The sequence below is a fragment of the Eupeodes corollae genome, chromosome 3 (genome assembly GCF_945859685.1).
Source record: "Eupeodes corollae chromosome 3, idEupCoro1.1, whole genome shotgun sequence".
Lineage (NCBI taxonomy): Eukaryota > Metazoa > Arthropoda > Insecta > Diptera > Syrphidae > Eupeodes > Eupeodes corollae.
In genome coordinates this window covers 96233931-96246605 of record NC_079149.1, presented here as the reverse complement: position 1 = coordinate 96246605, position 12675 = coordinate 96233931, and the positions used below count along the sequence as shown (strand labels likewise).

General features: G+C 36.8%; 1 protein-coding gene across 1 annotated transcript; it reads right to left on the bottom strand.

The window, feature by feature from the left end:
• Positions 1-6028: 6028 nt before the first annotated feature.
• LOC129951977 (uncharacterized) lies at positions 6029-8629 on the bottom strand. Its single transcript, XM_056064378.1, has 10 exons — positions 8563-8629; positions 8422-8495; positions 8251-8360; positions 7883-8015; positions 7610-7801; positions 6849-7055; positions 6684-6782; positions 6481-6611; positions 6290-6425; positions 6029-6230 (listed from the first exon to the last, which is right to left on the bottom strand). Exons 1-10 carry the CDS (start codon positions 8600-8602, stop codon positions 6063-6065), a joined length of 1290 nt encoding a protein of 429 aa, XP_055920353.1. The 5' UTR covers positions 8603-8629; the 3' UTR covers positions 6029-6062.
• Positions 8630-12675: the final 4046 nt, after the last annotated feature.

The window sequence follows — 12675 nt, the reverse complement described above, 5'->3', positions numbered from 1 at the left end:
GAAAGAGTCTGTGGAATGTGTCGCTGCAGCAACGTTTGGTTTGGGCGCCAAAGAGGAAAGGAAATAAAAGAAAATGTAGGGCCACCCGAAAAAGTTTTGATTTCATCACCAGTTGAGTTTCTTGAAGGAGTTCTCACCGATACAGAAATACAAAATCTTTTTCAAGAATCCTCGCCATCCCCAAAGAATATTCCCCAAAAAAAACCTTATTCTCGCCTGCTTGACAAGCATTTAAATGCGGCATATACATTGTTCAAATGCTTGTGAGCATGTGAGGGAGTATTAGTTAAAATGAAACACGTATACAATGTGTGTATGCTTGAAGCAAAATCAAAATGTTTTGATTTTTCTTCAATCAGATAGACAGCATTGACATAATGTATATTGTATATTCGAAATTGATTGCTTGATCAATCAAGCTTATTTTTTAATATTTGTTGAAAAGGAAACATCGGGTATCGGAAAACTAATTATGGAAAACAAGTCTTTCATTTTGGAGTTTATTGAAGTCTATCGTTCGCTGCCATCGTTGTGGAATATAAAAGTGAAAGAATACGCCAATCGAGATTTGAAAAATAACCAATATGATAACCTTCTCAAAAAATAGCAAGAGAAGTATCCTGAAGCTACAAAAAAAGATATTTCTCAAAAAATGAATACCCTGCGAACAAATTATAGGAGGGAGTTAAAACGAATTTCGGGATTGGAGAGGAGTGGCTCTGGACTCACCGAGGAAAATTAACCAACACTTTTTTATTTCGATGCAATGGATTTTTTGCGTGATAATGAGGCACCATGCCCTTTAAGAAGCAGTATAGAATTTAAAGAAAATATTACAGAAGTGAAACTTGCATTTATAATTTAGATAAACTTTAACACAGTTTATTGGCCATTTAAGAATTTATTTTGCCAAGAGACTTGACCTTCATTGTTGAAGTAATCGCAAAAGGATTCTCTGATCAGTTTTGAGTTAGCTGTTGAATTTCGACATAATGTATTTTCTAAAGAAGCTATATCACATTGCCTTCTCCACGCTCCTTGATCAATAGTTCCATTGTGTAACAGTTCTTGATCAACAGAACCCGATTGAAAATACTGGTTTGATGCTTTAGCTCGCAAAAAGTTGTGTAAATAGCAACACGCGAGGACGACAGTTTTAACTTTTTCTGGTGAAAGTGGAATAGTTCTTTGAAGCACTCCGAATCGGGAAAGTAGTATACCGAAAGCATTTTCTACCATTCGACGAGCGCGGCTTAACCGATAGTTAAATATTCGTTGCTGTTCGGTTAGTCCTGCCTGAGAATATGGTTTCATTAGATGTTCCGATAGTTGAAATGCATCATCCCCAACGAAAACATATGGGAGCATCTTGTCGCTCATTGGCAGCTGACTAGGTTCTGGTAAATTGAAGGTGTTTTCATTGAATGCCACATTTTGTATGACTTAAAACACCTCCATCGGATATTCTTCCGTTGACGCCAATATCTACCATAACGAATTCGCGTTGACGACTGCCATAAGCACGATGCTAAAAAATTTCTTGTAATTAAAATAAAATGAACCAGAATCGGCAGGCTTTCTTATTGCTATATGCTTCCCATCCAACGCTCCTACGCAGTTCGGGAAATTCCACCGATAAAAAAGTCGTCCGCAATTTTTTGCCAATCTTCTTTTGATGTAGGCGTCTATGAAGAAAAAATTGAATTATGTCCAATGCAAACTTACATTAAATATGTACATATGTGCGAGTATGTTTTTATATTTTAAGGAAGTCGAAGCAGAAGCGCCAAGAAAACGAAAAAAGTCAGATCCAAGTGACGAATTAATAATTCTAGCAGGCAAGCGATTGTCAGAACCAAAGAATGAATTTCGAGCAGTTGCAGATACATGGGCTTTAAAACTTAAAAAATTGGAAGAAACACAACGAAAAAGAAAAATTCATCAACGACATATTATTTGAAGCTCAAATGGGCGGATTTTACAGAAATTCATTAACAGGACAAGCACGCCTGTGTCAAGCGCAAGCATTTTTCAAATTTCGAAAAATCGTTTTCATCTCTGCATAATCCATCAGTATCCGATTTTTCAAATGATTGTATATTTGGTCAAAATTCCTCATCAACCTCAAGTAAAATTCGAAAATTTTATAATAAATGAACCAAGAGTATCTTCACCAAATATTAATGATTTATCATATCAATCAACATCAGCGCAAACACAGGTGATTTCTCCCGATCATACCAACACCATAATATATTCGGATAAACAAATATCTGACACTGCCCGATATTTTGCAACATTTAAATATGTACATACATATGTATTTTTCTTAAAATAACACAAAAATAGTATGGAATAATTGTTTTACTTATTTATTTTTTTTCTGATCATTTAGGACCTCAATAATTGCTTCGCATGTTTCGTTGACAATACGACCAATAGAATGCTCAGATATAGCACTGACGAAGGAGGAAATTTTTGAAATCGTTTTGACAACTTAATCTTAGCTCATCAAGAAGATTTTCGTGAGTAAACTGGCTTCGTTTTTTCAACCATTCCTTCATCCACACACGTTTCTCCCGAACTTGTCTTTTCTTTTTAAACGCTAGAGCTAGTCCCACAGCAATGCAGCAGTCGTCAGTGTCACTCAAATTTTATCTTTTATATTTTTTAAATGAAATGAAACGATCAAATTCGCAAAAAATATTTTTCCCGATAAAACAACCCAACGTCTATTCACCTAAAAATTAAAATAAATTAAATATAAATGATTGAGATCTTATGCATGATGTGTGTATATGACACGTCAAACAAAATTTACTAATACACTCTCACATGCTTGACAAGTATTTGAACAATGTATAATGCCGCATTACAGAGTACTAAATCAAATTCAAACCAAAACTTACTTTAGAATATTATTGATTTTTAAAATGAATTAACCCAGCTGTTTCAGCACTAAATAAAACCCAATATATCGAGTATTGGACCTGGAAGGTCGAGCAGAAAACACTATTTACTTATTTCTTACCTTTGACCCTTATAAGTTCACAATTAATGTTCTTTTTTCTCTAGGCACATATGACTATTGAGTCAATTTCTCATGTCAAAAATTTCCAGTTAAAGAAAGACCTCCATAGAGAACCTTTTGCCAAAAGCACACTGGGAAGGTTTTAACAATTATATATTATATCTGGATCATTAACTGTTCACAATGGTTGCTCGACATTGACTTTAACGCCAACGGTGATATAATTACAAGTTTGGTTGATGGTTTGATTTGAGCTGTAAAGAGGTGAGTAGTACCAAAGAGGGCCGTAAAAAGTTCCATCAAGCCAGGGAGGGCCGCAAAGCCAGACCAAATTTATACATGTCCAAAAATTATGGCAAAAAATACTGTAATGTCCCAAAGGCAGTTAAAAATGCTGGGTCGTTAAAAACATGAGGAATTTTTACTGTTCCTCTTATCCTTCGCTTGTTGTCAATAACACTCCGTTTGCTAGCTATTTTTTGCTGGTCAGTTCTTCGCCAATTCAAGGCTACCTAATTTATTTGACCAATATTTGTTCACACTCATACTGTGGCTAGAGTCCTAAGAGATCTCAACATACATCCGCTGACCGGAAAGTATCCCCACTATTGTGCTGAAGAGGTGTTCTTCAAATCTTGCAAAACCACTGAATAATCATTTTTCCGTGCATCCCAATAAAAGGCGAATCCTACTCACTCTCTAATAAGCGACCGATTGCACTAATGTCCCTTCCTTCCAAGCTCATAAACGCTGATTAAATATCAGCTCAAGAAATATCTCGAAGATCGAAAGCTTCTTAATGACTGGCACTACGGCTTTCGCAGCAATAGGTCAACTGGTGATCACATGGTTCATCTCACCAAACAGCGCAGCAAATCTTAACCTCGTTTTGGTAAGAGTGAGATTATTGCACTTGAAAATTCAAAAGCATTTGATAGAGTTGGGCACCAAGCTCTCTTATCTAAAGTGCTAGCTTTTGGTATTGATGAATCTCTTCTTCGCTGGATTATAAATGACCTTTCTAACCGTTCAATACAAGTTGTATTATATGGTTTCAAGTCTGAAATTTATAAAATAAATGCTGGTGTACCCCAGGGCTCCGTTTTGTCTCCGACTCTCTTCCTTATATTCATAAACGATCTTTTGTCTGTCACTTCTAATCCATTAAACTGTTTCGTCGACGGTAGTACCCTCAGCTTTTCATATTCGTTTCTAGATTCACATTCTTGTGCTTCGGATATGGAACTTCAAGGGCAGCGTATGATAAGCTCGTTAAATTCTGGGGTGGAATCGGCTAAGGTGATTGTTGATAAATGACAATCAAAATGATAGAATTTGATCTACATAAGGTGATAGTCAAATTGATACCTAAAAAGCTATCACAAAAAAATGTGATAGTCGTTTTCAAACAAATTTGTTTATTCCGAATAGAGCTACCAGACGCTTACACAAACGACTGGAACATTTTCTTAGTTCACTTTGTTTCTTTTAAGAAAACACATTCCTGTGAACGACAAAGCTTACGACATTCGAAAAAAGCAAGAAAAGTAAGAATTTTATTCAAAATCAGCCAATTTGAAACTTTTATTTAGATATTTTATAAGAATCAATTTAAAATTTCACCAAGGCAACAACGAATTTTGACAATTTGAATCTGAAATTGTTCAATCGAATTGAATTGAGTTGAATCATCTTACGCAGACGGAATGAAAATGATAGTCAATTTGACTATCAAAAAATTGATAGTCAACAATCACCTTAGCCGATTCCACCCCTGATCTTGATCAAAAACCGTGTAGAATTTAATGCTTCGAAAATTCAATGCTGTCTCCTGTCGTTAAAGCGTAACGCACCCCCGATGCCACTATCTATGAGTGGCACTTGCATCCAGGAAACACTCAACTATCAGCACTCGGTATGTGTATTACAGATCACCTCTTATGGAATGATCACATATTCGATATCGCCAAAAATGCTGCCAGGTACTTAGGATTTCTCCGACGATGCAAGAAATTTTTTAACCCCTCTGATCTGGCTATAATCTACAAAGCTTTCATCCGTCCAAAGCTTGAATATAATTCGCATATCTGGGCAGGTGCCCCTAAAATAAGTTTAAATCTCTTGGATAGAATTCAAAAAGGGCTTTAAAATGATAGGCGACAGAACTATAATCGAAACATTTACATCGCTAGAACACCGCCACAATGTTTCATGCCTTTCGTTGCTTTATCGATATTTTTACAAACAATGTTCTGTCGAATTAGCCAGCTGCATTCCACCTCTTAAACTATTCAGCCGTAATACTCGCACTTCTAGGAATGCTCATCAGGTAACCCTTAAGCTCAATTTCGGGCGTACTGTCAAGTATAGAGATTCTTTCTTAAATCGCAAATCGAGAATGTGGAATGCCTTGGTCAACTCTGTTTTTCCCTCCCATTTTGATGTTCAGAACTTTAAGACCAATGTGCACCGGTACCCCTTTTAAATCCTTCCCTATTTTCCTAAGGCTCGCACTGTGTTTAAATATAAACATATAAAGGGTACTAATAAGCTAGAGCTAATGCTCTAGAGAATTAGCCAGCTGCATCCATCCTCTTAAAAAATTCAACCGTAACACTTCGGTCGTACTATCAAGTACAGAGATTCGTTCTTTAGCCGTACACGCGAATGTGGAATACTTTATCACACAATGGCTTTCACAGTCATTGCAATATTTAATTTCAAAACGATTATGCACCGAAACCTCCTTCTAAACCTTCTCTTTAATTCCTAAGACTGTGTTTAATATCTAATTGAGTGTAATCACGCTATAAAAGAAAACATGCACCGGAACCGAAGCATCCAATAACAACTTTTTTGAAACAAAATGCCGGAAGTCGGAAACTTGAGAACAAACGAATAAGTACAAGATATTCTTTTATTATTATCTATAAATTTCCAAAGTACTTTGGATTCATATTCAGTTGTACCTTCATAATAGATAACTTAATTAAAAAAATATAAATAATAATTCTCATACTTTATTTTTAAGTTATTTCTTTTGGTGTTTCTTATAGTGCTCTATCCAATTCTTGAATCGATTTACTCTGACCAATACATTTCTCGATGCTTTCTTTTCTCTTGTAACTTGTCTGCGAACTTCTTCTTCGTAAGTCTTACAATATTCAGGTTCCAAACTATCAAGTTCATTAAGAAGGCTCTGAAAGTAAACTTTAGTTCTTAAAGTTATTGATTATTGTTACCTAGTCGCTTGTTTACCATTAAAATATTATGGATTTTCTCTAATTGAGTAATAGAACTAATTGGAGGTCCTTTTTCATCTTCTTCGTTCTTTGGTTGAATCTTTTCAAGAAGTACTGGTGCAATTCCTTTGATATCCCAACATACTTTTCCACTAAAATAAAAAAATTACAGTGACATTTTTAAGGCAGTGATAAAATAATTACAACCTTTTGAGTTTTTTTTGCTCAAATTTATCAAAAAGTTGATTGGATTCGAGTTGAAGACGATTTTTATGTTCAGTAAGATGTTTTGGATTTCGAGCAATGAGTTGTAAGTTACAATTTATATGAAACTTTATCTGGAAAATGTGTAAGTTTTTTGTTTCTGAACAATTTCTTCCTTTTGTTATAAATAATAATAATTGCCTTACAAATTTATAATGAACAATCGAAACCATATGATTTAAAATTGCAAGTTTTGTAAATTGATTGTAATACTCAAATAATTTCCGACGTGTATTTTCGTATCCCTAAACAAAAAATTAATTTAATTTATTAATTATTATTAATTTAGTTAAAATATGATTTCTTCGTACGTCAATCCAAACATCAGCATTCAAAAATGTTTGCTTTTTCACATAAGGATCAATGACATCAGCTACAAATTCCTTCAATTGTTTAATTTGTTCACTTGAAATGCTATCGGAGAGTAAATTGTTTTTAAGGAAAACAAAATCACCAGAATCTGCTAAACGATTTAATTTAAGCATATTAAATCCTTCTTCGCTCACATCAAAGTATCCCTGGAAATAGAAATGGTAGTTTGACAGACTTGTAAAAGAATGTAATCTGTTGGGAATGCAATCACTATAAATCATTTATTGAATTCAACTTAAAGATTGCATTCATTGATTTCAACTAAAGATTGGAACTTTCATTTGACCTTAAAAAGACTGCAATCATTTTTTTCTCCAATCATTTGACTGCATTCCATTGATTACAATCATTTGAGAATTTATTCATTTCTTCCATTTACTTTGAGTCCTTGAATTCTTTTGAAGTCTTTGTATTCACTTAAAGTCCTTGCGTTGAGCACTTAAGCTTAAAATATTCTGAAGTGGCCCATAAATAAATTTTCAAGTGAATGCAAAGAATTCATTAAGTCTCAAATGATTGCAATCAATTTTTTAGATTTAAATGATTTCAATCAATTCATTGCATTCAAATGATTGGATATAAAATTATTGCAGTCTTTTTTAGTTCAAATGATTGGATATTGCAAAGTTTTAAGTTCCAATCTTTAAGGGGAATTCAACAGTCTTTAATTTGTTGACTTTTTTTAAAGCATTAATCTTACAATCAATTTTAAAAGGAATATAAATCTCTTGTGCACATCCTTGACATCTGTGGATAATTTCTGATGCATTAGAGTAGTTTCTTTAAATTTATCCAACATTGTTTCTGCTTTAATTTTCCTAAGTTTTTCATTTTCAGCTAAGACTTTACAAAAGGCTTCATTTTGAAAAACATCAAGCTGTTGAGAGGTCATCTTAAATATTTTTTTTTTTAAAAAAACATTGGTTTTATTTTGTTAATTTGTTTGTCAAATTACTGGATTTTTCTTACATACATTTAAGAAGTTTTTAGCCTCTTCATAGACCTTAAATTGATATGCATCTTCTTGTGCCCTTTCAAGAGCCTGTTGCTGTGTGGCGTAAAATAGAAATTTCTTCCTTGTTATATCTCGTAGTCGAAGAATATCACTAAAAATAAGATGAGAATATTTTAAGTTTACAAAATTATCAATGATTTTCTTGTACTGATTTTTCCAATAAGAGGTTTCAATGTGAATAGGACGGGATTAGTCATGAATAGGACCCTAGTCGTAGCTTCTTTTTCACAATGAAATGTACGTCTAGTGATTTCTCTTAAAAAATACTCGTCTTCTTTGAATATAAAAATGGAACCTCATATTGGAAAACTCTATATAAATCTTACCTTTTAACGTTGAATTTATAAAAATTCAGTTGTCTATTGGCATCTTTTGTGTATTGTGGATCAATTGTTGTTACAACACATGGGGCTTTAGGATTTGACAAGTGTCCTTTCTTGAAGGGTTAATAAATACTGTAAATTGTGACTATTAAGTTTTAAAAACCAAAAGATTACCGTATCCAAGTCAGCAACTGAAAAATTCAGTTGCGGTGATTTTTCCTCAAAAATATCTTCGGAGGTATAGAAGTCTAAAAACAATTAATTGAATATAAATTTAAAGTATAAGGTACTTAATTAAGTTTTATAAACTATTACCAGAATATTTCTTTCGAATCTTTTTATTAATTTTTTTCATGTTTGATTATTATTTATCTGAATAGAAGAACTTATTGCAAGTATATTATATTAACAATAATACAATTTGTATCTATAGGAACATAGAAACAGCTATGTATGTTCGAAAGCTCGTGTCCTTGGTACCAGATATTGTTATTCATTTCAAACGTTGTACATATTTTTAAATTTGAGGGAGATGTGTATACTATGATGATAGAAAGAGAATCAGTTACCTTTCATGTTTTACTGTAGGAGCATCATTATCGACTCGACAACGACAACTGGGATCCGGTCTGGCACCCATTGCGAGCAGACGCCATCCAGCTGCTCATCTCAAGGCTTCGGGCGTCCTACATACCATAAAATATATTACAAATGACTTTCCGAGCTGGTTCCTCTTAACTCATACGAGCTAGGTGTCTAGACCATCGCAGTCTACCGAACTTAATTTTTGGCACAATATCTGCTTCGAGATAGATTGCATAGAGTTCTTGATTGAAGCGTCGCGGGAATCGTTCTTCCTCACATAAAGGGCCAACAATTTTCCGCAAGACCTTCCTCTCGAACGCGCCTAAAAGGTCGGAGTGTCATTTACTAAGCACCTAGTTTTAGGATCCATATGTGAGCACTGGCTGAACTATTTTCCTGTTGTAGAGCAGCAGCTTAGAAGTTATGGTTTCTGAATTTTAAAAGCTTTGACACGCTGAAGTACACTCTGTTGGCTTTGAGTAACCGCCCTTGTATTTCTTCTCTTCCTTTCATATTTATTGCTTAGAAAATATAATAAAATTGTATAAAATAAACATTATATTAAAACATAGTGTCTCAGTTAGTTTGCGAGGTCTTGGTAAACTTTCGTCCAGATAAATTGCCCCTTATTTCATAAGGCGTTGAAGGCCACATCTTTACTTTAGTCGTCCAACTCTAATTTGCGGTTTTTCTCTTGTGGGACGCATTCCTTTATTTTGTTTGGTATTCCGTTTATAACAAAAACGTTTGCATTAACGGAAATTTCGGTCGTAGAAAAATTTGCTTACGACTATAACGAAAATACACCTTCGTTGAATGCGTTGCATTCCAGGAATGTCCTCAACAACAAACCTATCGTTCGGGAGCACCTTGGCAACAATGTATGGACCCCGAAAAACTGGCTCAAGCTTCCGAAAATACCTGTGGTAACTGTTTCATTTTTAATTAATATTAAATCATTTACCTCATATTGGGATGGTTTCCGGTGCTTCTGGTCAAATGACTTCTTTTGGACATGCTGATTTTGAATGATGTTCTGAGGTGCGGACTTCCTTCGTTCATCTACTTCTTCCTTCTCAGACATTGATTTTTTTTCCCAGCTCCAGCAATAGTTTATTGCCCAGAATGTCTCTCGGAGTGTAGGAAAACAATAGTTCGTGTGGACTTGCCCTACTTGGTTGTGTTTAGACCCCATTGAATCGATCGCAAGTGGCTGGCCCAGTCTTTACCTCTTTCGCTGGAATGGGTGCACTTAAGAGCCGAGAAAACCGTGCGGTTGCAGGGTTCCACGTGGCCATTTGCTCTTGGTGTCCTCACGGCATTTTTCACGTGCTGGACATCGTTCTCGTCGCAATACAACTCAAATAATTTGGCGGTGAAAGCTGTTAATCTATCGGTTATGATTATGCGAGGGACGCCAAAATACCCCGTTACTTCAGCCAAAACGTTAAGGACGCCCCTAGTGTTTGTAGTTTTCACTGCTCGAAGTACTGAATACTTTGTGAAGTTGTCCACAATGGCAAGCACGTACCTGGTCCCTCCCTTTCCAACGGGGAAAGGTCCGAGATGATCCAGGTGAACCGTGTCGAAGGGCAGTGGAATCCGTTCCGGTCGATGCAGTTCCCCTTCAATTAAACCACCTTTACGTTTGGCGTATGCACAGTCGACGCAGGACTTTATGCACGACCTCGTGCATCCCCTCATCCTGGGGAACCAGTAGGTCTCCCTTAGCCTCGAAAAGATCTTCTCATCAGCGAAATGACCTACGTCATCGTGGCAGAGCTTCAACACTCGCCATCGAACTGCCTTTGGAACTGCCCATATCTCCTCCCCTTTAACTAATCGGAACAAACGACATCCTTTCACTCGATACTCTTTTTTTAGGTTTACCTTTTCCGGTGTCATCTCTCCAGGCTGCAGGGCGATTATAATGGACCGTAACTTAACATCTTACCACTGCATTGTGACTAGCTAGTCGTCCTCGGCTATGTTGACATTCAGCACAAACAATGATGCTTCTTCTGGAGTTTGTTCGACCTCATTCGGTTGTCGACTTAGAGCATCCACGTATGCCGCTTTAGTACCTGACTGATGGACGGTTTCGAATGAGAATTCTTGGAGCTTAAGCCACCATCGACCCACTCTAGGAAGGATCTTATGCTCGTTGCTTGTTGCTACAATGGCCTCGCAATCTGTTACGACCTTTAAATGCTTACCCAAGAGATATGCTCTGAAGCGCTCCAGACTCTCCACTATGGCGAGCACTTCCAGTTCATAGGAGTGAAACTTCTTTTCATTGTCCGTCAGTTTTCGACTGAAAAAGATCACTGGCCGAAGGCCTCTGTCCTGCCCTTCTTTTTGCAACAGAATGCCGGCAAGCCCTAACGACGAAGCATCGGTGTGGACTTCATGATAGTATTCCGGGCTGTAAAGAGCTTAAACTGGAGGATTAATTAAAAATTCTTTAAGTCTTACGAAAGCAGCTTCCTGATTTTCGGTCCAGTCAAACTTCCGGTCACTCTTGGTGAGGTCACTGAGTGGCGTAGCGCAAGCAATAATGGTGTCATATATATAAATCTCGGCGTCACCCTTATTTAATCCAGCCTTAATCTTGTTCATGGTTGCCTGGAACACAGCAGGTGCATTGATGAGTCCGAAACGCTGTAAACTTCTTGCTGTCTTCTTCCATTGGAATCTGGTGATAGCCCGATGCGAGATAAAGTACGATGATATACCGGTTGCCAGCTAATGACGACAATACTTCCTCTACCACAGGCATCGGAAACCTTCGCCTTATTGAGTGCTCTAAAATCGATGCAGAATCTGTCGCTTCCATCTTTTTTCTTGGTCAAGACGATTGGAGAACAATGGTTGGATATTGATGGTCGGATGTAGCCTCGCTTTAGAAGTTCCTCGACTTTTTGCTTCACGATTTCTCGTTTTGCGAATGGTATTTTATAAGGTTGTACCCAAATAGGCTGGTTTGTGGTAAGCTCTATTGTGCACTGTCCCAGGTTGGATACTCCCGATTCGTCAGCATCTTTTGCGAAGCATCCGCGGTAGTTTGATATTAAGTTTCATAGACTGCGCTTGTCTTCTGCGCTCATTTCGCCAATTTTGAGCTCATCAAAACTTAAAGCCTCTCTCTATGAGCACAGCTACATCACCATCTCACACTCATTAGATGCTTCTTGTGACGGATTTGGATTGTGCGATTCTTAGTTGTGAGCCTTTTTATAAGGTTTGTGCACTTCTACTTGCGATTGGTCTAAAAGCCTGCGTCCAATCATCAAAGGTTGGCTTTCGTCTTCCACTATGAGAACTTCACACCACGATAACATATCATCCACAGCAACCTCTGCGTAAAGACGCCCCACAATATAACAGCAGCCACCTCCAAACCCATTGAGACTTCGCTGACTTGCACAGTATTAGATGCTTCCCTCGTCTGCGGTGGACTTGCATAGTGTCAAGCAATCATTCCCCAAGTCGATGAAAGATTCCACCTCCACATCATTACGGATGCCCTTTGGACATATTCCGAATTTTCGTTGATCATGTTCATCTGTCCGTGGGATGATCTGCCCGTCCGAGATGTTAAGTTATTGGCGGGATTGTTAGGCGCGCTGACACTGCTGGTCAAAGTTGGATAATCTCTCTGAAAATGCCCCATTTGGGAACATCGGAAACATTTGAAGCCATTTCGTGGTTGTATTGGTTGAGCAGTTTGTTTGGCACCATGAGTTTGTTGTAGAGGACATTTCTGGAATGCAACGCAATCAACGAAGGTTCAGCACAGTCATGTCATCAAACAAAATGAAGCGATGGTGTGAACTGCCGGAA